This window comes from Scleropages formosus, chromosome 23, assembly GCF_900964775.1.
Source record: "Scleropages formosus chromosome 23, fSclFor1.1, whole genome shotgun sequence".
Classification (NCBI taxonomy): Eukaryota; Metazoa; Chordata; class Actinopteri; order Osteoglossiformes; family Osteoglossidae; genus Scleropages; species Scleropages formosus.
In genome coordinates, this window is record NC_041828.1 from 6,142,632 (window position 1) to 6,167,354 (window position 24,723).

A 24,723-nucleotide genomic window follows, 5' to 3' on the forward strand; every position below is an offset into this window, starting at 1 on the left:
ACAGTGGGACCATAGGTATAGAGGTGTGGGACTCGGAGACAAGCGGTGAGTCTCCCACTACAGTGGGAATAATTACTTTGCACTCGGTCCAAATGTAGGTAAAAAGTGTTTTATTTTGATCATTATGACACAGCAGAACCCAGTGACCTTATGGGCAATAATCTGGAATTCTTACAGTGCAGTGAAGCAGTTTCACATCGAAGAACGTTTCCGCTGGCAAGAAAAATGATTAAATGCTGTGCTTTCCCATTCCCCTTTTTGTCCTTCCTCACAGCGGACGCCCTAAAATGTAATACCTGCTCGGTGGGGTTGTTTGGATACTGCTTTTTCGGTTCGACCGCAACCTGCAGCAGCAACCAGACCAGCTGCTACACCAGCAACGCAGGTGAGCCTCACCCAGATCTTCGTTCCACCAAAAGTGACAGCGGCACCCCAGGTGTTCCAGCGTCGGGATCATGCACTTTCCATGTGGAAATTTAACGTCCTGTGTCTCTGCCTCGTTCCAGCTTTTACCGGAGTGAGCGGCTTTTCAGGCTTCGCCACCCAGGGCTGCTACAGCGGCTCATCTCCCGGCTGCAACTCTTCGTACACCGGTACCATTCTGAGCGCCACGTACGTCGTGACAACAACCTGCTGCAGCACGGACAACTGCAACCCCATAACAAATGGGGCCCCCGGTGTCAAAGTGTCCCTGACCGTTGCCACCAGCGCCGCCCTGCTGGCCTCTGTGTGGATCAAGTTGATGTACTAGAAGAACCCCTTTCTGTTACTGCTCACGGTGGTGCAAACCATCCAGTGGGGTTCTTGTGTGTCACATTGAAATCTGGTAAAAATATATATATGCTTCCCATCTCTCACCCTACCCAAGGGCTGTCAATCAGTGTGAATACCACCTTTTTACCCCACCCAGATTGCCACTGCACTGGGTATCCCCTGCTCTCCCGGACACTGGCTGTAGGCACAGGTTTCTCCTGCACTAAAGAACTCCGCACAAGGGCCAAAAGTCAGAATCACTTTGGCTCTTGACTTTGATTTTTTTTCTAGAAAAGCTGGAACGTCCCTGAAATGTGTCGCAGCAGTGTTGCTGAAGAGCTCGTCCTTAGACTCTTAGTCGATTGTCCCAATTCTAAGCGCTGTGACTTGGAGGAGAAGCGGTGCCGTATTTTCCAGACAGTGCTCAACTCTTTCACATTCTCTGATTTGCTATTTGCTGTGTTTTACTCTGTATTTTATTCTTCCAAAGTTTAATATACTTGGTTCAGATTCAGTAAAAATCTTTCTGCGCTCTTCCGGATGTTTTTATCACTGTAGCATAGGAACAATCTTTTTTCCCCCCATTCATTTGCACAACCTGGTTGCCCTGATCAGGGCCGTGGAGGTCCGGAGCCTATCCTGGAATCATTGGCGGAAGGCTGTGGGGGTTATGCACTGGACAGGATGCGTGTCTGTTTAAGGGTAGCCACACACACACACAATCACCCGTTTACACACTGCAGGAAATTTAGAGTTACTAATTCATCCAAACTGCTTGTCCTTGGATTGTGGGGGGAAACCAGAGCACCCAGAGGAAACCCAACCCAAGCAGACACAGGAAGAACACGATTAACCCAAACTAGACAGACTGAGCTGGATTCAAACCCACAGCGAACAGCTTAGGTGCCATGAGGCAGCAACGCTTAGCTTTACATATTTGGCAGTTAAATAGGGGCGGCATGTATCTGAAGACCTGTTGCATTTTGTGTGTGTGTGTGACATGAGTTTGGTTCATTGCGCCCCAAGGCCAAAGTTTTACGCAGCCCTCCCTCCCCCGTGTTCAAATGCTCAGCTTCGCAAAAACAGGTATGACTCCGTTTAAGGTGTGGCCGGTGATCAGGTACCACGGTGCATGGTGTTCAGCACAATACACACTCTCCCCTTTGCTGTGTTTCCAAGGCGGAAGGTGAGATCACTTGTGACGACTCATTGTTACACTTCTTAGCTCAAGACAAGGTGCAAGATTAACGTTTAATGCAGTATGAAGGTTTCCCATCGCTTGTTAAGTACCGCGTTACAACTCCAAATGGTAACGTCGGTCATGTCACACGAGAGCCGCGGGCTTTTCCGCTGTTGCCCAAACACAGCCGACTGATCCGATTCCTCCTGCTGCTGGAAGTTCGTCCCTCTGTAAAGCGGGTCGTTTTGTAAGAAAAAGACACAGGAGACGCCTCGTACCCAAAAGAAGACTTTAATTAATAGGAAAAACGCAGACTGGGAAATAACTGGAACCATCGGCACAGATCTTATAAACATGAATCCAATAAACATCTCGGCCAAACCACAGCTGGAATGTTGTTGTCTAGTATCACATAGTGCCCTTATTTACCATACATTGGTGTTTTTTTTACTTAGTCTTTTGCCTGTTGTTATGGATGTGAGTCAGAGAAAAATAAATAGTTTCTCCTGACGTCTGGAGACGGTTTCGAGCGTCACACCTGCTCTTCTTATTGACCGATGGTCACAGCGACGCTGATCGGGTTCTATTTCTGTTTTCTATTCTGCTCATGGACAAAGTGAGCCGGAATTGAACGGAACGCACGCCCATCCTACTTTACCCTATTTTACCCTTCTCTACCCTACTCCCTGTACTCCATCACTGTGGCCTGATGACAGACAGTCTCTCAGACAGAAATGCACCCAGGGGACTGTGTGTAAACACACACACACACACACACACACACACCTCACTCAAAGCTCCAACTCAAAACGGGCCGCACTCCATTTCAGCTCATCAGTGCCTCCTACTGGAGGATGTGTGCAGTAATTCACATGTAGTACATTAAGTTTTTACTGTGTTTATTGTATCGGCACTCAGAGATGCTGGCTGAACTACAAATATGATGGAGCATGATGGAATATGATGACCGACACCTCCATCCTGGACCAAGTCAAACCAGAACCCTTCCCCCCCCTTCTTCTCCTCTATCCTCTGAGGACCATTTAAAAGGGAATAGCACCCTCTCTAGGGACTGGAGTTGCCCCCTTATTCCCGATGCTTCCCAAAGTAACACATCATTAGAACCCAGCAGCACCCGCACTCATCACTTTCAAGAGAATTTGTGGAAATTTTAAGGACGTGAAAAGACGCACGCAAAAACGACACACGGAAACAATTAAAAAATGAACAAAAGTCTTGGTAGAAGGAACTGTCTTCAGTGAATATCACCTCAGAGACAATAAGTATAAATGTGACTGTTTTGAAGTCTGTGGTCTGACCGGGTTGGGTGGGTCTGGGGTTGGCCAGGCCGAGCTCCGAGTCTCTATAACGGTCTCCACATACACACAGAGCGAGGGGCCAGCAGGTGGTGTAGTGGTCACAGCTTACAACCGCGGGACCCAGATTCGAATCCCCCCCGGGACCACCAAGCGAGCAGAAATAGACGAGCGAAGGGGTCTGGTTGGGGTGTAGCAGTTGATCAAGTACTGTAAATAGATGGGAGCAGTTCTACTGATGCATTTGTAGACAATAACCAGGGTCTTGAATTAGATTTGGGCAGCTATAGGAAGCCAGTGTAGAAAAATGAGAAGAGGAAATACGTGGGAACGCTTAGGCAAATCAAACACGACTCGTGCAGCAGTGTTTTGTAGAAGCTGCAGAGGTTTGATGGCTGTAGCAGGAAGGCCACACAGGAGAGAGTTGCAGTGTCCAGATGGGATGTCACCATAGCCTGGACAAGCAGTTGGGCAGAGTTTGTTGTGAGTTAAGGACGGATCCTGCAGATATTATGGAGGCTGTATCTGGAGGTCCGGCTTGTGGCTTCGATGTGCTGAGAGAAATATAGACTTGAGTCAACCATCACTCCTAGACTCTTAGCTGAGGAGGTAGGCGAAATGAGTGAGTTGTCCAGTTTGATCGATAGACAAGAGGACAGGCCAGCTGGGAGGTGAAGAATCTCTGTTTTGGAGAGGGTGAGTTGGAGGTGATGATCAGACATTCATGCAGAGATGTCCGACAGGCAGGCAGCAATACATGCGGAAGTGTCTGATGCTCCAGGTGGAAATGAGAGAAAGAGCTGGGTATCATCAGCATAGCAGTGGTATTTGAATCCATGAGAGGCCATGACCGGGCTGAGGGAGGAGGTGTAGTTCGAAAACAGAAGAGGACCCAGTACTGAGCCCTGTGGGACACCGGTTGAGAGAGGCAGAGGAGAAGAATGAGAGCTCCGCCAGACCACTTGATAGGATCTGTCATATGCAGGACTCAAATCATCTTAGTGCTGCACCTTTGACCCCAAGCTGACTAAGAGAGGACAGTAGAATCCAGTAGTTGACAGTGTCGAATGCTGCAGACAGATCGAGGAGGATGAGGACTGAGGAGAGGGAGGCGACTCTATCCGACCAGAGAGCATCAGAGACTGCAAGGAGCGCTGTCTCTGTGAACTGACCAACTTCGAAACCAAACTGATTTCCATCAAGGAGATGGTTCCGGGTGAGGAATTCAGTCAGTTGGATCACAGGCCGCCCACTCTAGAGTTCTATACAGGAAGGAGAGGAGGAGACTGGTCTGTAGTTTTGGACCGAGTTGGGATCCAGGGAGGGTTTCTTTAACAGAGAGGACTCCTATGGGGAACCCTGGAGCAGCGTGGGACGCTACACTGTAGTGCTGTTATTTTAAGTGTTATTGTTCACCTTTTCTCTGCACGATTCCAGAAGTCAGCCTGCACTTTTTTGTAAATATATCCTTTTTAAATTATATATTTTCAAGTATTTATTAAAAGTCTTGTTCTTTTAAGCATAGCAATACTGTTACTGCTATCTTTGCACTTCGTCCAAACTGAGCTTCAAAATACACTCTTTTTGAAATACGTTTTGGTGTCATTAAATATTTGATTTATTGGGGGGAAAAAAATATCGGTCCCTTCTTATAGGACTGCCAACAAACAGGACGTTTTTATGTACCGGTGTACATATACAGTATACCCCATGTGTCTGTGCGGTATAATTAAGTTCATTTCAGAACAATGTTATGGTACTGATTACATGGGGAGCAAATAAATTAAAATCCCCCAAAAAGCTAGAGTAGACCCTGAATAAACTAAAATCTATCCTCTTTCACTCCCGACTATGATATTCAGCCATGGGGGGGCAGATGGGGTTGGTACTCAGTTCGAATCCCACTCCTGCTGCAAAACCCCTGACTTACCCTGAAGTGATATACAATACCCTGCTGTTTGAATGGGTAAATCACCGTAAATCATTACCTAGAAGTTACTGCAAAGCTCCTTCAAACCAGTCGAAGGAGCGTTAATAAAAGCTTTACTGTAATTCGTTCGGTTTAATTGTATTTTCCTACGACTGGCTGCTTTACACCATAATAATGGGAGCGGTTTGAAAGAAGCTCGGGGTGCAAACCGAGGCTCTACTCCCCACCCCTTCCATTGATAAACTCAGCTTCCGCTGCCGCGAGCTTTCGCTCCCTCTTATTTTCCTCTTTCGTGGCCCCTTCCTTCCCACGGCGCGCGCCATCAGGAAATGAAGCGATCAACAGGTCGGCGCTGAGGCGGACAGGAAGGAAGGAAGGAAGGAGGGAGAGCGGAGCAGAGGGCAGGGCGTGGGGCCACGGACATGTTGGTTACACTCACCCGTCACTCGGGCCCGATCGCATCACACGCAGCGCTGCGCCAACCGCGAGTCTAGTTCGAGGCGTGTGTGTGTGTGTGTGTGTGTGTGTGTGTGTGTGTGCGGGCGCGCGCGCGCGTGTGTGACAGTGCGGAAAGAGCAGCGCCAGACCCGCCGATCTGTCGCAGCTCCACCAGGCTTGTCTGCAGGGTGAGGACCGCGCTGTGTGTGGAAGGCGATCGGATCGGGACCGTCGTCGCACACCTCCGTGGGGGAGCAAGTTTAGGGTCCGACCGGCCGATCGGATCGGCGTCTTGTTCGCCGCGTCAAGAAAAGATCATTTCCTCTCTTTCTTTCTCTTTCCGAATCGGCGCGAAGGAAACACGATCATGTGCGACGAGAACCAGCCTCAAGTGGAACTTTTTGTCAAGGTCAAGTATCACTTTTTTTGTTGCATCGGCTCCTGCTTTCTGCCATTGAACACTTTGTATCGAACGTGAAACAGCTGCGTAGCGGCGCGCCGCCTTCATCTACTACAGACGAACAAATACAAAGTATCGCTTTTCTTTTGTCCGCTCCGCTTCGCCTGTGAGCGCGATCTCCGCCTCCGACAGCCCTGTACTACCCGTTAATAGCCATTAATAGACAGTAATGGTTATTAATCATTATTAATTGTCCTTTCCGCGGACGATAACTTATCAGAGTTTGGAGTGTAAAGGTTCGTGCGGCGGCTCCGTGTCTCTCTCACACACCCACACACAGGAGGGCCGGAGCGGAACGACTCTCGATCACACACACACACACACACGCACACACGCACACAAACTCCTCCGGGATTAATGAGGACTCATTTAGGACACGATGGTCGCACAAAACGGTGTACAGTGACGGTGAAACACGTCCTTCGTCGATTCAACGTGCTTTACTCGACCTGGAAGCCCGGGTTTGAGACGGGCTATTTTTAGCTCCCCAGGGGCGTTGGCGTCCCGTGAGGGGGAAAAAAAAATAAAAGTAAACGTAAACTTTAACAAATAAATCCGTTTATACAACGAGGTCCCTGTAGGTGGAAAGGGCGCGTTTTTGCTTCGCTGTGAAAGACGCCGTTGTTGATTTCGAAATGCGCTTTTGCTCCGTTTCCTGTTTCATTTCGCCTTTCAAACCACCTGCTGCTGCTGGAGCCCAGCGAGCAGCCAGTAGAGAGAGAGAGCAGACTAACTGGTGCAGATCCTGGAGAGTACACTAACAAGTGTAGATCCCAGCTGGAGAGTACACTAACTAGTGTAGATCCCAGCTGGAGAGTACACTAACTAGTGTAGATCCCAGCTAGTAGGGTACACTAACTAGTACAGATCCTAGCTAGTAGAGTACAGACTAACTAGTATTGTGCTGACTAACCAGCGCAGATCCCAGCTGGAGAGTACAGACTAACTAGTATTGTGCTGACTAACTAGTGCAGATGCTGGGTAGTATGGTCAACTAACTAGTATATAAGCCAGGTAGTGTAGAGCTGACTAACTAGCCATGATCTAACTAGTTCAGATTCCTACTAGTAGAGAACCAACTAACTAGTACAAATCCCAGCAAACAACTTGGAAAATGCTGAGTGACTAGTACTGGTCCCAGTGAGCAGCTAGTAGAAAGCAGGATAACTAGTCCAGAGCTGGGTTACTAGCACAGATCCCAGTGAGCAGATAGTACAGGGAGAGGTGTGTCAGTAATTTCAGGATGTTACCTGTGTGTGTGTGTGTGTGTGTGTGTGTGTGTGTGTGTGTGTGTATATATATATACACAGTCAGTGTGCACAGTGAGGTGGAGCGTGGGGGTGGTGTTCTCTGTTTTGCTGTGTTGCAGGATACAAGTGAGACAGTTAACTAGTTTTGGGAGCACGTGCTCCTCTGACCTCTCATAAGCTGTGTATTTCACGTGATCTTTGCGTGGTTTGTGTCCCATCCGAAGAGGCCACGGAGCACTAATGTAGTTTGGGAGGGTCGGGGTGGGGGGGGGGATTATGGTAAACTGGTTTGGGGTGTTAAGTTAATATGGAACAAAGCAGAGAAGTGGCTCAGGTTGTGGTGTGAATGTAGAGAAAGGTTTCCCTGCCAAAGCGGAGAGGCCTTGAACGTGGTCCTGGAGGCGACTCCTCACGTGATGGAACCCGACTCCTCCTGCGTGCGCTCACGTTTTCCTCCTCTTCCTCCTCCTCCTGCGTTTCAGGCGGGCAGCGATGGCCAGAGCATCGGCAACTGTCCCTTCTCCCAGCGGCTCTTCATGGTCCTGTGGCTGAAAGGCGTCACGTTCAACGTCACCACGGTGGACATGAAGAGGTCTGCGCCTCCGGAGACACGGCTCGCGCTCCGTCGTGCCTCATAAGTGTACATGTGCTGCGCTTTAGACGAGTCGTGTGTGTGCTGAACGAAGAGAGGTGGGAGAAGGACTCGTTCCGTCAGTCGGTCGCTCTTTCCCATCTGTCGGGTCGGTCCTTCGCCCAAAGTTCCGCGAAAAAGGTCTCTGTGATGGAGACTTTTTTTTTTTTTTTTTTTTAAAATGCGGTCAATGATTGTGATGCAGTGCTTCCTGTGGTTCGGAGAGCTGTTGTGTGTGCGCGTGTGTGTGCACGCGCCCTGCAGTTGAGAGTTTATCCGCGCCACAGTTTCCTCTCACCGTCTCTGAATAACTATTGATTTTTATAGCTGTGCGTTTTCAAGCGTTTCCGTTCGGCTCGGGTCACGTCGTGGCTGCTGCTGTCAAAGCGCGTGTTTCTAACTCACCTTTTCACACGCAGGAAGCCAGACATCCTGAAAGATCTGGCCCCCGGCGCTCAGCCCCCCTTTCTGCTGTACGGGACCGAGGTGAAGACGGACACCAATAAGATCGAGGAGTTCCTGGAGGAGAACCTCTGCCCTCCAAAGTAAACTTTGTGTGTGTGTGTGTGTGTGTGTGTGTGTGTGTGTGTGTGTGTGTGTGTGTGTGTGTGTGTGTGTGTGTGTGTGTGTGTCTCTCTCTACCTGTACCTTAGAAGGTATCGGTCCTGATCGCTTAAGGACTCGCCCGCAGGTACCCCCGTCTGGCGGCTCGGAACCCAGAATCCAACACTGCTGGCTTGGATGTCTTTTCCAAGTTCTCAGCCTACATCAAGAACTCAAACCCGCAGCTCAATGACAGTGAGTGTGTGACGTCGAGCGAATTTTAAGCCACTTTATCCCTCGAGACACGGTCCAATGGTCTAACGGCGTTAGACTGTAGAATCTCCAAATGCTGCGGTGCGGCGGGTTCTTCTCTTCTTGTAAAATCTGAAATCGTTGAGATGAATTCATATTTTTTGAAAAATAAATTTTAAACGTGTGTATATACTCTATATATTTATAAGTGCACTGGGATTCAATTCTGCCTATTTGTTTTAGCATCGCTGCCCACTCTCTGCTAACGTTGACCCCATCTGACCCCCAGATCTGGAGAAGGGTCTTCTGAAGGCCCTGAAGAAGCTGGACGACTATCTGGGCACCCCCCTTCCCGAGGAGATCGACGAGAACAGCGCCGAGGAAGTCGCCACCTCGTCCCGGCCCTTCCTGGACGGGCAAGACCTCACGCTGGCTGACTGCAATCTGCTGCCCAAGCTGCACATCGTCAAGGTAGAGACCCGCGTCTCTCACACACACACACACACACACACACACACACCCTCGACCTTTCAGCTTTTACCTTGCGGAGCTGGAGTGTCCCATGTTTCCGGTACCGAGACGGAATAAAGTTAGGAGTGTTTTATTAACGCATTCATTCAACTGGCTTCCACAGTGTTTGCAGCTTGTGTCTGCTTCTGATGGACGTTCCACACGCTTACGGGACGAGCGGTTCGACAATCGGCGTCGAATAGGAGTTTGTATTGCACAAATATTGTTTGTTTTCAGTCATTTCAAATGAATTTTACTGTAGCTCAAAGTTAAGAAAATCTTAAGTATTTTATTTACTACATTTACATCTATTAATTTAACTGACACTTTTCTCCAAAGTGACTCTTCTCCAAGCTCCTTATAATTTATTTACCCATTTATACAGCTGGGTAATTTTTACTGGGTAAGTACCTTGTTCAAGGGTACTGCGGTTGGAGGTGGGACTCGAACCTGCGACCTTTGGGTCCAAACGCAGGAGCTTTAATCACTGCACCCTACCTATGAATAAGTGAAGGCACATCTGCACTAATTTTTTTTATTGATTGTGTAGCTAAGAAAGATGAAAGTGGCCAGAGTTTGATGGACATTGTTCGTGTGTGGATAAATTGGTCGGCAATGAGGACCGGACGGAAGGTTCTGGAGATGGAGGGTTATAAAAAATCTTGACTCCTTTTACACGAATTTTCATACAGATTGAAATGAATAAAAAAATGCCACACTGTTACAGAGGGTTGAACTAAGGGACGTCTGAATTACGAAGCTTTCAGTGCGGTTTAAATGGTAAACGTAACTTGAGTTACGAACAAAGTGAGTTATGAACACAGTTCTGCTCCTGGCTGTATTCATAATCTGTGTTTTGTCACTTCCTTCCTCCTTTTCCCGATCATATACAGTACACGTTGTCCACTGTGTCGCTCTCATGTGAGCATCGAGATCTTTCCTTTGGATTCGCGTGGTTGTCCATCTACCGGACGCGCGTCTCGGAGGGCAACGCGAAGAGTCCGCGACATCGGTTCAGCGATGTGTGTAAATAAAAGTAAAAGCAGCGGAGTGTGCAAACGCTGTCCCCGTTCTCTTGTCCCGGCTCTCAGGTGGTGTGTCAGCAGTGCCGGAACTTCTCCATCCCTCGAACCCTCGCCTCGCTCTGGAGATACCTGGACGCCGCTTACGCGAGGGAGGAGTTCGCTTCCACCTGCCCCAGTGACAAAGAGATCAACGTTGCCTATGCCTCCGTAGCTAAGGCGCTCCGATAGGCGCTATGCACATGCACCCCCCCCCCCCCCCCCCCCCCACACACACACACACCCGCAGAAATCCCCACCCACGCACACACATGTACACATGCACACAAATCGTAATTTAAAAAGACCAGTAGTTTTTGCTGGGGAGGATAAATTTAACTGTAGTTTATAGTTTCGGCAAGACTTGCTACTGCTTTATATCTGTTTAATTGCGTGCACGCACACGCGCACACACACACACAGAACTTGCATCACGCTTGCTTTTCGCACCCGACTCAACCTTTTTGCGTGGACCTTCAGTCGTAGAGTTGCAGCGCAGAGTCCAGGTCCTTCGAAGGCCACCTGGCACCCCCAACGCGTTCCACGTTGCCGTAGCGATGGCCTCCTGAGAGTCGCACTGGGGGGCACTGTGCACGGTAACCTTTCGCAGGCCAGTTCAACCCCCCCCCACCCCCCCCCCATGGGTGCCTATCTTCCCTGTGGGTTCGAGAAGGCCATCTAAGTGCTTTCTGCCAAAGGCCCTCCTTGTTTTGGTGTCTTTGGTTACCCCCCTCTGTCCTCCACGTGGCGCCGGAGAGCCGCACCCTCCAGTCCCCTCTCTAAACACCCACCTGGTCCTTTACCTGGGCGCTCCAGCGCTGGTGCTGGAAGAACGCAGGCGAACGCGCGCTGCTGTACAGTGTTCAGCGACAGAGTAAGGAACCACGCTAGCGCTGTAAGGGGGACGGGACTACGTGTGCTCAGGTACACTGGCCACGGAGCGGTACGTGACGCGGTAAAAGAGCGGTGGCGCGGCGTGTGGCGTAAGGACGGCTCGGGTTTGTCGGTTCCTCTCGGTTCCTCCCTTCGAGCAGCACCACGCAGGATTGCGACATGCCTTAAGTTCCCCTTTCCTCCTCGAGGTCTGCGGCCCCTCCCGAGTCGCTCCGCCGCCCGGCCGACCGTTTTCTCAAGTCCAGGAAGCGTCGGGACGCCCTTCTGCGGAGTGGTTACGGGCGCGAAATCGATCCCAAGTTGCCGTAATATGTATCAGTACGTGTGGGCACGAACTTGAATTTTTGACTGAATTTGTGACATACACACACCCCCCTCCCCAGTATGCGGATGCCAAGCCCACACTTCACACACACTTCCCCGAGAGACTGAAAGTAACCCTCAGACGCTCTTTAAACTCATGAACTGCGTATGAATTGTCCGGAACGTTCACTTATTTCAGGCGTGTCTTTTGCGGGAGAGTGAGCTCCGCCGAGCAGCGTTTGGTCGCACGGAATCGTCCGGCGGTTTAGTCGCTACATCGGGCTCCGTCTGTCGCGTTCCATGCGACTTCCAGCAGCTGCTGCAAGTATAGCTTTCCAGGATTTTCTTTTTTTTTCCCCATCCCTCCCCAGCACATTCCGGCCAGGGGTTCGAAGCACCTGTCTTAGTGAAAGCGACAGTTTCACGAGCACCGTAATCCATCGAGCCTGGAGAGCAAAACAAATCTCTTAAAATCTGAGATGCGCCACATTAACTAGATTCCAAAGGATTTTTTTTTTTTTTTTTTTTAGTCGTTCAGCTCTGCGTAAAATTAGCCGCTTAAAAACATGCAGGTTTGTAATAGTTTCTTAGCAGTGCTAGTTTAAAGGGACCAAGTGTGGATTGTCTGTCTTACTCCAGGTGTCATTTCTTTGAAGACTGATGGTTTTTCATAATCATGTTTTTTAATATCGGAATTAATGTAATTTTTAATTGAGGCCTTTTGCACTCCCCCCCCCCCCTTCTCCAAATCCGTCCATGTTCCGAGAAGGCGGTTTGGCCTCGTTCATTTTATTCCTTCCAACAGTAGATGGGAGGAGGAGGAGGAGGAGGACAAGAATCGTTTAACGCTGAATCAGTGCTGTTTTTAGAGACAAACCACAAGCCCCTTGTTGAAAACTGGATATTTTGGCTGCCTTTGAGCGCACTGGTCAGTGCAGGGTTCCTCTAACCGGGACCATTATAAGAGATGATGTCTATGTGATGGAAACGGGACGTTTCCATCTCTCATCCCTTGTCCCCACCCCACCTGCCACCCGTCCCTCCTCTCTCCCTTTAACTCCTCATTTTGCAACCGCCTCTCATTTGCACGTCGTAGAAGGTAGACTTGCGCCGAACCAAGTTGCGCCCGGTTAAACGTCAGTAGTGCCGCAGCCGATGACAATCCAGTGTAAATTTGATTTGAGACTGAAACGGCTGCTATTCCGCATTGCTCCGCTTTGCTCAAATGACCCTGCAAGTCTGCTGTCGCTTGTCATTACCCAATAAAACCATTAGACGAAAGAGTTCTCCGAGTTCTTTATGCATTTTTTTTTCGCGCTCATGCACGTTTTCACAAAGTGTGGAATTATGGATTTTAATACTGTCGAATACATCGCGTGTCGTAAGTGGGTTATATAATAAGGTGGATCGTTGTTAGTATTTAAATCGTCGTCAGTTGGGAGTGGACTGAAGCGAAGTTGGCAGGATGTCGGGGTAATTTTTGTGCGTGTGAATCATTACTCCTTTCAGTCCACTGAAGCGTGCGCGTGTGTGTGTGCGCGTGTGACGTCTCCATCGGTTCCTGCTGTCTGGTGCCGTGCTGCCCCTGCACTTCCTGTTTCCCGTGAGGCCGCGGCGGTCGCCGTGGGCGGGTCAGCAGGCGGCGAGCGCGAGGGCGGGCGCCAGGAGGAAGGGGAGCGGGAAGCCGGGCCGGCGGGGCGGGGCCGAGCCGATGGCGCCGTTGCACAGGTCCGCGTCGCAGCACTCGTTGGTGTAGGTGAAGTTGAGGCCGGCGGCGCTCTTGTCCCCGGACAGGCCGCACTGCGAGGCGAACGCGCAGCTCTTCTCGTACAGCACCAGGCGCAGGGTACCTGGGAAGGCGTTGCGGTTAAGGCACCGTGACTTGGAAACGCGGTGCTGAGCTGCGACCGCTGGGCCTCCTCTGAAACCAAAGCGCGGTATCACTGCAGCGCGCCGAGAGGAAGCTCCACGCGCGGCGGTGCGCCGTTAACCCCCCCCCCCCCGCGTTCAACAGGTGGAGCGGTGGCCAAGAAAAGTGATCAGTCAGTGAGCCCGCGTGAATACTTGTGTGAGCACAGTAACGGGGTACAGAGCCACACTGGACTGTACTGCTTTCTCTCTGTGTTACAGGTGTTGTACCTGGTTTCATGGTAAGATGTGCCTGTAAAGTCAGCGAAAATAGTGTGTGCTGTGTCACGTAGGCTAGTTTTCGTGGTCTTTGAAACCGGTAGTGATCGTTAACAGGAGGGACTGCGTCTGGATTTGTAGCTCGAAGATTAAGCCTGACTCGAGGAAAGGACTCTGCTGTTGTACCCTGGTACCATGGTACTTGCCCTGCGTGAGCATCCAGCTTTGTTAAAGGGCGAAACTAAGTTGCCTTACCGTGGTTCCAGCTGCAAGCTTCATGGAAACCGACTGCACTAAATAAGCACAATAATTTCTCTAACCTGATGCGATGTTTGTGTCATGCGAGCAGACTCGTTAAAAGTTCTCCCACCCACACGCGCAGGGGTGCGATTTCACGTGATCCGGACCGGAACCCGGACCCGCCGACCGCACCTCCGCGCTCTCACCTTGCGTTCCGATGGCCACGCTGGAGAGGCAGCGCTGCCCGGCGGGGCACTCCTGCGGGAACTTCAGGCAGTCTATGGGCGAGATGGCCGGGAACACACACGTGTAGCACCGCAAGGCGGCTGTCGGAAAGACCACGTGTTAGATCACAGCGACGCGTTCGAACGGTCACGCGGCAGGCACCCGGGGACAGGACTCGGGTCACGCCGAGGTGTCCTTCGGCCGGCGCTCTGTAAGGGCTGGACTGCAGAAGGAAGGAAGAGGGTGGATCAAGGAGCCGATAGTGTGGAGCACAGGGGACGGGGGCCCCCGGTCACAGAGAGCAGAAGCTGGACACGTACACTGGGGCTATTCAGCTGAGGCCGGCGGGATTTCCAGCTCTCCTCGTGCCGCCGAGGGCTCAGACGGGGAGCCGGGTCCGGTCGGGACAACGATTTGAATCGGGTGGTTCGCCGCCTGGCTGGAACGCAAACCGCCACGGCTGAACCTCGGTGGTCCAGAGTGCACAAATGCTCCGGTGCGGATTTCGGATAATACGTTTCCGTTGCTGCTTATTTAACGCGCAGAATGCCATGCAGGTATTTCCCTGGGCAGTTAATAAATGAGCTGGACGAATTTGATAAACACAAAAAAGCCTGGAGTGCCCAACAAGGAAAGGAGTTGAATTATTCCGGATAACGTTAATATTTTTAAATATATAGTCATAGTCCAAATATGTAATCTTAAAAAATGCTAAAATGCACAAAGGGGGAGAGGGAGCCGCTGGTAGTTGGACCCCTGGAGGCCCCCCCCCGGGAGTCTTTTGTTTTCCTCTCCTCAACTGTCAACTAGTTCACTGGTCACACTGAGTCATGTGCTATTACTGTATCTCTAACTGTCTAGCTGGTATCTGTTGTCCAGTGCCCTGCATCACTGTTCAGAAGAGAATAAATTGAGTGATCACACTGCTCAAAACACCCCCCGAAGAGATGACTTCTTTCCTCAAAAAAAAAAAAAAAAACACTAAGAGTAATTCTCACATTTTCTGGAACCCTCTCTGCTGCTTCGCCGATGTTGTACGTACCCGCAGTCGGGAGGTGACCCAGGAGGATAAGGAGGAGAAGCTGACGAGGCATTGCTCCTTTTCTCCTCTACCTCCTTCAGCGTTCGGTGTCTGACCTCCTGAGCCCGGTCGAGTGCGGTCAGTTGCTCCAAATCGCCTCGCACCTTTTCTCCCCTTGTCTTTCTTCACCTGTGATTTTCTTTTTTTTTTTTTTTTTTTGCGTCTGGCTTGAATATGGACCTTAAATGTACTTTTCTCTGTTAGTGGTTTTTTTCTTAGAAATCAACACCGACTCCTTCCCATCCGTCCATCGCTGAAGAAATATGAAGTCGATAGAACGTATGGGTTGTGGTCTATTCCTCCCGTCTCTTCCGCAAGGCTGCTGTGTGCTCCACTCGCTTATTTCTGTGTGGAACTGAGCAAAATTATGTGGAATGGGTGTCTCCTCCCAGACACACTTAATGGAATTAGGAAACTGAAGTCACTCCTCATGAAGTCAGTTGTTCAGCTGGAGAAGTTCCACATAAATCTAATAAAACTTGAAGGTAATTTTAGAGGTTGTTTACGCACCAACGCCTGACACCATGTGGCACACCAAGTTTTTTCTGTATTATTCTTCACTGATGTACTTTAAGTTTATTTGATGCACTCAGACAGCAGGGCCTTTTCCGCGCAAACCGGCAAGGCTGTACTTTTGCATCCAGATTTTTGATTGGGAGTCACTCTTCTCTACCCAAAGTAACTGGTGCCGGAACTATAGTGTCGCTTTGCACTCATATGGACCCCAGACTGGAGGATGGAGAAACACAGGAGACTCATGATCCTTCATTAGGCTATAATGAGAGACACTGTGTCCAAAGGGAGGGCTGTCAAGTGACCTGCAGTCTTGTGATGGAGAGTGGGGGGAGGGGGGTCATGAGGAAAACAGGCATGCTGGGTGAGCAGTAAGGACACGTGAACTTCGTACGCCATCTGTATCTGGTGTGGGGGTCCCTCAACTGATGGGGTGGGGCGATCTTTGTAATTTGCGAAGAATTGATTCACACTTGAGTACAGATGTGGTAAAGTGTTTCGCGAGCGCGGTATTTGCGTCTGCTCCGGGCTGCGCGTTCACCGTGTCTGTGCCCTGAAAAGGGACCATATAGTACTTTGCCTTCTAGAGAGCAGGACAGATGGTGGTTTGTAATCCTGCCTGTCCTCTGCTCTTTCAATCCCTTCCCCCTCTGCTCTCTCACTCCTGATTTTTTTTTTAGGTTTTCCATTGTGCTGTTTAGTTTTGCCATTTTTTTTTTCTTCACCATCACATACTTGTCTTATGACAAACGGGACTCATCCTTATACAGCAACGAAGTGGGTAAGTCTCACTTGGGCCTCCTGGCTCAGCTCTCCTCCGTGTTACGTGGCTCGCGGGCGCCGCTAGGGGGCGCAGCTCCGCCTCCTGAGTTTTTAATGAGCTTGAGGAGCGGGAACGCACACCATCTGTCACACTCCTCGCACCCAAGTCAGAAAAACAAACGACGTAAAGCATCCACGCTGATTCCAGCGAAGGAATGAGAAGATTTATTTTCACTGAGTTCTCTTAACCTTTGTACCGTTACATCATATGAATAATCTCTTAATTCTTTCATTGGAATGGATTATTAGTTAAGCCCCTCTAAAATAAAATGAATAACAACTTCATGAATGCGGATCATCCTGTTTCTTTTTCTTCTTCTTATTATTATTATTATTTATTTTATCACTTTTCCGCGAGTGTTTCCCTTTTTTGAACCGAGGCCGCAGGGAGCGACCGAGTTCAGGAACAACCGACATCATCATGTAGGAACGGACGCCACACTGGACATTTTAAATCTGTCGCCGCTGCGTGGATGACTAAATATCACGAAACATCACCAAATATCCCAGAGTGACCCACATTTGATTTGGAGAGAAAAAAAAAAAGGGGGGCGGATTATTTGTTGTTTTTGCACGTGCGCGCTGAGGAGCGGCGCGCGCAAAACAAGGCGAATTTATTTGTTGGGTTCCCGGTACCGTTGTGGGCAGAACCGGCCGGGTGTCGCTCCCTCACTGTGCAGTGTGGGACGGAGGAGAGGGGAGAGTGCGATGGTTCGAGGTTCCGGGCGCGCGCGCGCGCGATCGGGAGCGCGCGGGCAGGGCGAGGGGGGGCTCGAAGACGGGGGTGTGGTGGCCGTGGTGGCGGAAACAATAGATGAGAACGCAGAAATGATCGTCCCCCCCCAGAGTGCCCGCGGCCCCGCGCCGACGACACTGTGAGTGTGACAGCTCGCGCGGGGGTGTCTCCACGGGAGGGGCTTCGACTCGAACCCAGATCCGAGCGCAGGAGGCGCAGGAAGAGAAGAGAGACACAAAGCAACACGTCGTCGGGCGGGTTCGGGAGCCCGATCGAGGATCTACCCCCCCCCTCCCCGCCCCTGTCCGAAAGTGCCCCGCAGCTGCAGGCTTTTCCGGTAAGTTCTCCGACGTCTCGCGCTCATGACGTTACACTTTATTTCACTTTTTATTAAAAGTGTCGTTCAGTTTATGCCACTTGGCTGTGGGTGGAAATGGGGGGATGGGGCGGGAGAACCGGCTCGATCGCTGGGGGAAAGAAAGGGACTCGCGTGGGGGGGGGAGGCGCATCGGGGGACATAACGAGCCGGGTGGGGGAGGGGGGACATGCACGGATTATTTCCATAACGCACAAGAAGAACAAAATTCAAACCAAAAGAGGAGAAATGCGAGTGCTCACAACGGGGGGTCTCGAGAGGAACGGTCGCGTGGGGGTGGGGGGGTTAGCCCTGGGCGTCAGCTTGGACACCCAGATCCCTCTGTTCTGCATCTCAACGCCCGAGTGTGTGTGTGTGTGTGTGTGTGTGTGTGTGTGTGTGAGGGAACAAGAGAGAAAATCACTGCCTCTCTACTCAGAGACTCGGGACCGAGCGCATCGTGTGTAAAACAGAACCGCGCAGCGCCGCCGGCGACTCGCTTAGAGAAACACGCCGGTTGCGCAGACGCGCCTTTTAGCTCAGTTATAATTGCACAAACAGGCGTGGTGTTTTGTGCGTGTGTGTGTGCGTGTGTGCGCGCGCGCCGAAACACGTCGTGGATGGAGCTGAGAGGAGTGTTTGAGAGGCGATCGAACGATCCGTCTCTTCTTCCGTTCACGTCGTCGCTCTAAGTCCCTGTTTGTGCCGCTGCTGCGCCTTCCAGCTTTACCATGTTACCGCCTCAGCGCGGTGTGTGAGCACCCGGTCAGTGCAGGTGCGGTGCGCTCCGCTCCGCGCGCTTCTCCAACTTCCACGCGCGACACTTGTTGCGAGCGCGCGCGCGGCCATTGAGCGCCGAACCCGCGGATTCTTCGCTGCTGAGGACATGGCGGGGGGGGGATGAAGACGAGGATGATGAGAGGAGTGAGGATGAGGACGATGATAGGCGTAACAACAGCACCCTTTGTGTCCCTCCCAACATCTGCTAGTATTTTTTGGTCCAACCCAATACCTAAAAAGTTGTTGTGCCCTAAATGACGAAGAGGAGGAGGAGGAATTCAGTGATGACTGCGATGAAGGGCTGCGGAAGTGAGGCCTCGGCGATAGCAGGGGGCTGCGGCGCCGGTGGCTGTGCAGTCCATCAACAATGTGGCGTTGGAACAATGAGGCCCTTGTGTGGACAGGGAGTGTAGAAGTGTGACCCAGAGCAGGCTGGCATGGTGTGGTAAAGACCACACTGCCATGCAGTATCATATATCATATATCATATATCATGTATATGGTATTCACCCCCCACCCCGCATCCCAGCCACTGGCACAATACTGTTTGTACAAAGGATCACAACTCAGTCTGGGACTTTCCTGTTATTAAAGGACGGCTGGTACCCTAGTGGTCGGAGCTACTCCCTTCAGACCCAAAGGTCGCAGGTTCGATTCCCACCTCCAGCTGTAAGTACGCTTGATACAGGCACTTACCCTAAAATTGCTCCAGTAAAATTACCCAGCTGTATAGGTGTGTGAGTAAAAGGAGCTTTGGAGAAAAGTGTCAGGTAAATGCTGTCGTACCCTTGATCGCGGTACTTACCCTGAATTTCTTTGGTAAAACTAACCCACCTGTGTAATCGCTGTGAGATATGTCAGCTAAATCAGTCCTTGCAGTGAGTTGCAGGCAAGTGTAAAGTCCCCCCCCCCCACCCCTTCAGCGTGGGGTTTGTGTGGGATTGTAAATGTAATGTATTTAGGGGTTTTGAGGGATCACGCTGGGGGTTTTCGGTTTGGTTCCTGCACAAGTTACTCGTGCTGTATGGAGCTTTCGCCGCTCAGAAGTGGTGACCGTTGCATAGCTGTGGCGGGTATGGTTTTTACCATTGTATAATCAGTGTTTATCGGGACGGAACCCAGCTCTGCCTCAAAATCCCTCTCCGTGACTCGGCCCATCTGTCTCCAGGGCGGTGAAAAAAGCGGCGCGACGCCGTGCCAGCAATCCACAGCAGTCAGGATGTGAGCGGAAAGGAGGGAGTCCCGTAGTCAGAGTGTACAAAGTAAAAGTGTGTGTGTGTGTGTGTGTGTGTGTGTGTGTGTGTGTGTGTGTGTGTGTCACATGTTCACTAGCTTACATCAAGCATTTTTTGTGACAAAGCTAAATTTTGCAGTGCTTCCTTCTTTTAATTTTAGGGAATCGTACCATTATGTATTTATTCTCTTCTGTCAGCAAAGAATAAATACATAATGGATGATTGGAAATCACTTCATTTCTCTTCACTTTTGCTTTAATAGGGAAGTTCACGCATCTGCCCGGAAGTTGGGCGCCGGCGAGGGGCAGCTCCGAAAGTCCCCCCACTTACGCAACTTCGGGACCGCGCGACATGGCCGGGGTCCGTCCGTACGGCCGCTTCACCCACGCCGTGGTCCGTGGCGTCCCGGGGTCCTTCGGGAAGACGGCGGCCGAGGGAGACGCCGCCGGGGACGCTCAGACAGATTTGGCCAAAGCGCAGCGCCAGTTCGGGGTCCTCACGGGGGCCCTCAGGCAGAAGGTGGGGCTCCAGCTCATCGAGATCCCCCCGGACCCCGAGCTGCCGGAGAGCTGGCGGATCGAGGACGTGGCCGTCATCCAGGGCGAGACCGCCCTCGTCACGCGGCCCTGGAAGCAGCAGAGGCGAAGCGAGGTGTGGCTGCGCTTCTCCCGAAAAGCGTCCGAAGTCTCCGAGAGCTTCTCCCGATGAAACGTCCCTGTGAACACACACACACACACACACATTTTCTGAACCGCTTGTCCCATACGGGGTCGCGGGGAACCGGAGCCTTCCCGGCAACACAGGGCGTAGGACCGGAGGAGGGGGGGGGACACACCCAGGACGGGTCCCTGTGAACAGTTTTCAGTAAATCGGGCGTTTGGGTTGAGTGCACGCTTGGAGTTGCCGGCCCACCGTCTGTGAGCTCACTCAACTTACGGGGTCTGTCGGGGGTCTGGGATGTAACGCAACGTGGCAACGTTTTTTACAAAAGCTCTTAGTTATGTCGATTTTGCATCGATTGCGATTAGTTCCTGTTTACCGATTACAAAAATACCACTAGTTCCTCTGGAGTGTCAGTTTTAGTTTGGTATTTCACAGCCACTGGAAGATTCTAGAAGGCACCAGAACATCCTAGAAAGTACCAACACATCCCAGAAAGCACCAGATCCTGAAATGTACTGGAATATTCGGCGCTTGGAACCCGGTGCCAAAATTGGCTGAACTTTGCCAAAATTCGAAAATTTCAAGAATTTGAAATATTTCTCTAAAAAGTGACATATAGTACAGACTAAACGTGATTAATCTAACAAAACCGAATGGAAAGTGCAAACAAACTGACATAACAAAATTTCTGTTACGTGGTCTTATTGACCTTTATTGATGATGGCAACGCATAATCAATCCAACGTAATCGATGCACGAGATGCCCCGAAACCGGCTTTGCAAAATGCGCTTTAAAAGTTGCTCTCCGTGTAAACGTCCATGTGAGCTGCTCCCAGTTGTAGAGCAGCCTTGTATAATATATAACATTATGAGATGAGAATATTATGAGAAGGAATAGAAAATGACAAAAGACGATTCCAGACTGAGGAAACGCGCGGGAAGAGGTGCGGACAAAACGCACGGCGGTGCTTTTCGCGTTTATTTTCCTTGTATTTTGTTGGGTGTGTGTGTGTGTGTGTCCTTCCTCATCGAGTGTTGACCTGCTTTGACACATCCCTCCTCCACCCCTGCTCTTCAGGCCGAGGCAGTGAGGCGCGTGCTGTCGGAGCTGAACCTTACCGTGGTGGAGATGGGGGACGAGGAGGGCGGGTCGGCCGGAGCCACGCTGGAGGGCAGCGACGTGCTGTTCACCGGGAGGGAGTTCTTCGTGGGCATCTCCTCCCATACGAACCATCGGGGTGCCGAAGTGCTGGCTGACACGTTCAGGGTGAGTGTGTGTGTGTGTGTGTGTGTGTGTGTGTGTGTGTGTGTGTGTGTGTGTGTGTGTGTGTGAGATCCGCTGCCCTCCGGACTACAGCTCCGGTGCCCAGTCCGCGGCCTAAAGACCAGTTTACGTGTAAAGTGACCTGACGGCTCCGCTCTGCGTTGTACGTAGCATATTATCATATTAGGGCTGAGTAGATTTATTTGAAAGAAAAAAAAAAAAAAACTAAAGTAAAACTACTCGTGCTCAAGCACTTGAATAAATGTAAAAATTATCAATTAAAATTACAAATGTAAAAATGGATTGAGTCAAATCAGCTCCATCTCATTGTTTTAATTCAGATGAGGCTTTTTCTTGTTCTGACCCATTAACAGCTTCGATAAGTAGTATACACCATGGAAAAATATTTCTATAATAATATTATTATTATTATTAATATTTGCTGTGCTAATAAAACTGATAGTCAGTTGACTAATCAGATGATACAAAACGAATGAAGAGGACAGTGTGTTTGCTATTATTATGATCCAGTATGTATCTGAGAGCTCTGCTGAAGGCATAATAATAGCAAAATATTTACAGTAATATTTACAAAGTATTTACAGTAATCGACCTGTTCGTCAAGGGTACAGCAGCAGGAAGGGGGATTCAAACTCGCGTTCTTTCATTGCAAGGCCACAGCAACCCGAAAGTCACGGGTTTAAATCCCACCGCACCTGTATTCCCCCCTGCGCAAGGTACTTACCTGAAATTACTGCGGTAAAATTACCCAGCTGCATAAAGGGGTAAATAACTGTAAAGCGCTTCGTGGAAAAGTGTCAGGTAAGTGTCGGAAGTTTTTAGGAAGGACCTGGTCCCTCCTTTTTTTGTGTGTTTGTAATTTATATACAAGTTGTATGTATAAGTGTCTATTATATATATATATAACTGTTATGTAACGGTATTAATGTTGGTGTTTATGCAGCTGCGCTTGTGTTTCAGGGACGAGGCAGAAATTGTGCGTCTGCGTCAGTGTCCACGTGTTTGTTTACTCTGGACTTCCTCTTCCACGGGCAGGATTTCGCCGTCTCCACCGTGCCGGTGTACGGGGGGACTCGTCTCAAGAACGTGTGCTCTATGGGGGGTCCCGACACCATCATCATCAGCAGCAGCGAGGGGGCCAAGAAGACGCTCAAGGTGCGTGTGCGTGTCTGTGTATTGCTAAGCGTACAGTGGTTCTTTCCGCACGGCGCTCCACGGTTCCAGAATTTACGGAAAGTTGACAGCCCGGGGCCGTTTGCTACTGGGGAACTCCTGTTTCCCAACATCCTTCAATCATACAGCGTGCGCTTGTGATGGGATTCGTACGAATCCCGGCTGCTGGGTTGACAGAGGTCGCGTGTTGTCGTCCCCCCCCCCAGATGATGGAACAGCTCACTGACCACCACTACGACGTGCTGACCGTCCCCGAAGATGCGGCCGCCAACTGCATCTACATCCGGGGTCCGTCCCAGGTGGATTACCTGCTCCACCCCCCTGCCGACGAGTGTCCCAACAGCGCCGCCGTGAGTTTCCAGCTGGCTCCTTCTCTTTGGGTGTTTCCTGCCGCTTTCCTTTTACTCATAGAGAATCGCCGCACGCTGGACGAACGTCACCCGCGGCGGTACCGTCCCTCGTCACTCTGTCCGTCTCTCTCTCCCCAGGCCTTCCAGAAGCTGACGGACTACACCTTGCTCCCCACAGCCTGCAGCGAGGCCGTGAAGCTCGGAGGGGCGCTGTCCTCTTTCTGCCTGCTCATCAACCGCAAGCCGCAGCTGTAACCGCACACGCACACACACACACGCGCGCACACACACACACACGCGCACACACACATCCCTCTCGGCCGGGGGATCGGAGCCGTGCCGAAGGGCGCCGCCACTCCCGTGTTGTTTGGAGGAGCCATGGGGTCACTGCCGCAGACTCTGGCTCATGATACACAGCTTAGACAGATATTCTGGGAAATTAGACGTCTTTACATAGTTATCGCAAAAAAGGGCCTTAACGTGCGACCGAAATAATGTTTTACAAAAGGGCGATGGGGAACGGATCCATTCTTGGGAGATTCCGAAGAGCTTTTTGAAGGATATATGCTTTTCGTCAACCATTGCGAGGGTAACGTAAACGGCGCGAAAACAAAACGTGCGTTTGCTAGAAACCTGCAGTATCGACCTTCCGCGATACGCAAACGTCAAGGGAACCGGGAAAGTTGGCATCCTTTGCATTTAATTTAGCAGTTTTTCTGTTAGTTGGTTGAAGGACTGTAGTGTTCAGCACGTTAGCTCCAGTTAACGGTAGAAATATTAATCAAACGAGGGTTGCAGCAGACTCCTGCCGTCGACGTGACTGCATGGGCGTTCTTTGGGTTGTTGGGATGCGCCAGTTCACGTTTTCTTCTGCTCCGTCTTTGCCCTGAATTGCCGCCGCGTCGTGGGTAGTCCGTGCGGAGCGGTAGCCTCATGTAGGGTAATTAAAAGGAATGAAGTACGACACAAGCGTTTATTGTTTTGCGCAGGGAGGGCCGACTGTGTGGGGGTGGGAATGTTTCACATGCAAATGAGAGGTTCTGGAAGCCCACTTCTCCGTGCTAATCGCATTGAAGGAGAGCACTTTCCCAATAGATTTTCACCCTCTTGCCCCATGATGCGACTGACATTGAGAAAATTATTTCTCATACACTAAGTGGCATATGCCTCAAGTCCCAAAATATGAAGTGCTAAATGCTTCCTCCATGTGTTACTATATATTCTGTACCTCCTCTTCCTTCAGCCTGTTCCTGCGCATGTGAATTTTAAACCGCCTGGTACCCTATAGGTCTGTTCTCTGCTAAAACAAAAACTAATTTCTACATTTTCTATACATTTTTGTAGTGCGTTTTGTATGTGATGCTTCATAGCTGTAGCATTTTAGATAAACATGATAAAAAGTCCAGTGTACATTGCTTCTGCAGATTATTTTGTGGTACTGCTGCATGACTACTCTGGCTGTGGGATTCTGCAGTCATGGCCAAGCTGCAGACATACTTGTGTAAACTGTTCAAAGTACTGCAAACTCCTGCTTAAAAAAAAAAAAAAAAAAATCACACAGCTCTCACCAGGACTTTAGTGATCATGGGCTTCAACTAATTCAGCATCAAAGCCAAA

General features: G+C 50.5%; 2 protein-coding genes across 2 annotated transcripts; both read left to right on the plus strand.

Moving 5' to 3' along the window:
- The first annotated feature begins 5,711 nt into the window (after positions 1-5,711).
- On the plus strand, positions 5,712-12,256 carry clic1 (chloride intracellular channel 1). Its single transcript, XM_018754479.2, has 6 exons — positions 5,712-6,026; positions 7,810-7,919; positions 8,378-8,503; positions 8,650-8,756; positions 9,043-9,224; positions 10,355-12,256. Exons 1-6 carry the CDS (start codon positions 5,985-5,987, stop codon positions 10,514-10,516), a joined length of 729 nt encoding a protein of 242 aa, XP_018609995.2. The 5' UTR covers positions 5,712-5,984; the 3' UTR covers positions 10,517-12,256.
- Positions 12,257-17,136: 4,880 nt separating this feature from the next.
- On the plus strand, positions 17,137-24,694 carry ddah2 (DDAH family member 2, ADMA-independent). Its single transcript, XM_029248054.1, has 6 exons — positions 17,137-17,602; positions 19,898-20,286; positions 21,377-21,565; positions 22,619-22,738; positions 22,963-23,106; positions 23,245-24,694. The coding sequence occupies exons 2-6, from the start codon at positions 19,987-19,989 to the stop codon at positions 23,359-23,361; spliced, it is 870 nt and encodes a 289-aa protein (XP_029103887.1). The 5' UTR covers positions 17,137-17,602; positions 19,898-19,986; the 3' UTR covers positions 23,362-24,694.
- The last annotated feature ends 29 nt before the right edge of the window (positions 24,695-24,723 follow it).

Excerpts from the sequence above, each read along its gene's own strand:
- clic1 (XM_018754479.2), top strand. The coding sequence starts at position 5,985 with ATGTGCGACGAGAACCAGCCTCAAGTGGAACTTTTTGTCAAG. Across the intron at positions 6,027-7,809 it reads AAGTGGAACTTTTTGTCAAG|GCGGGCAGCGATGGCCAGAG; the intron begins GTCAAGTATCAC and ends CCTGCGTTTCAG. Across the intron at positions 7,920-8,377 it reads ACCACGGTGGACATGAAGAG|GAAGCCAGACATCCTGAAAG; the intron begins GTCTGCGCCTCC and ends TTTCACACGCAG.
- ddah2 (XM_029248054.1), top strand. The coding sequence starts at position 19,987 with ATGGCCGGGGTCCGTCCGTACGGCCGCTTCACCCACGCCGTGGTCCGT. Across the intron at positions 21,566-22,618 it reads TGCTGGCTGACACGTTCAGG|GATTTCGCCGTCTCCACCGT; the intron begins GTGAGTGTGTGT and ends TTCCACGGGCAG. Across the intron at positions 23,107-23,244 it reads AGTGTCCCAACAGCGCCGCC|GCCTTCCAGAAGCTGACGGA; the intron begins GTGAGTTTCCAG and ends CTCTCTCCCCAG.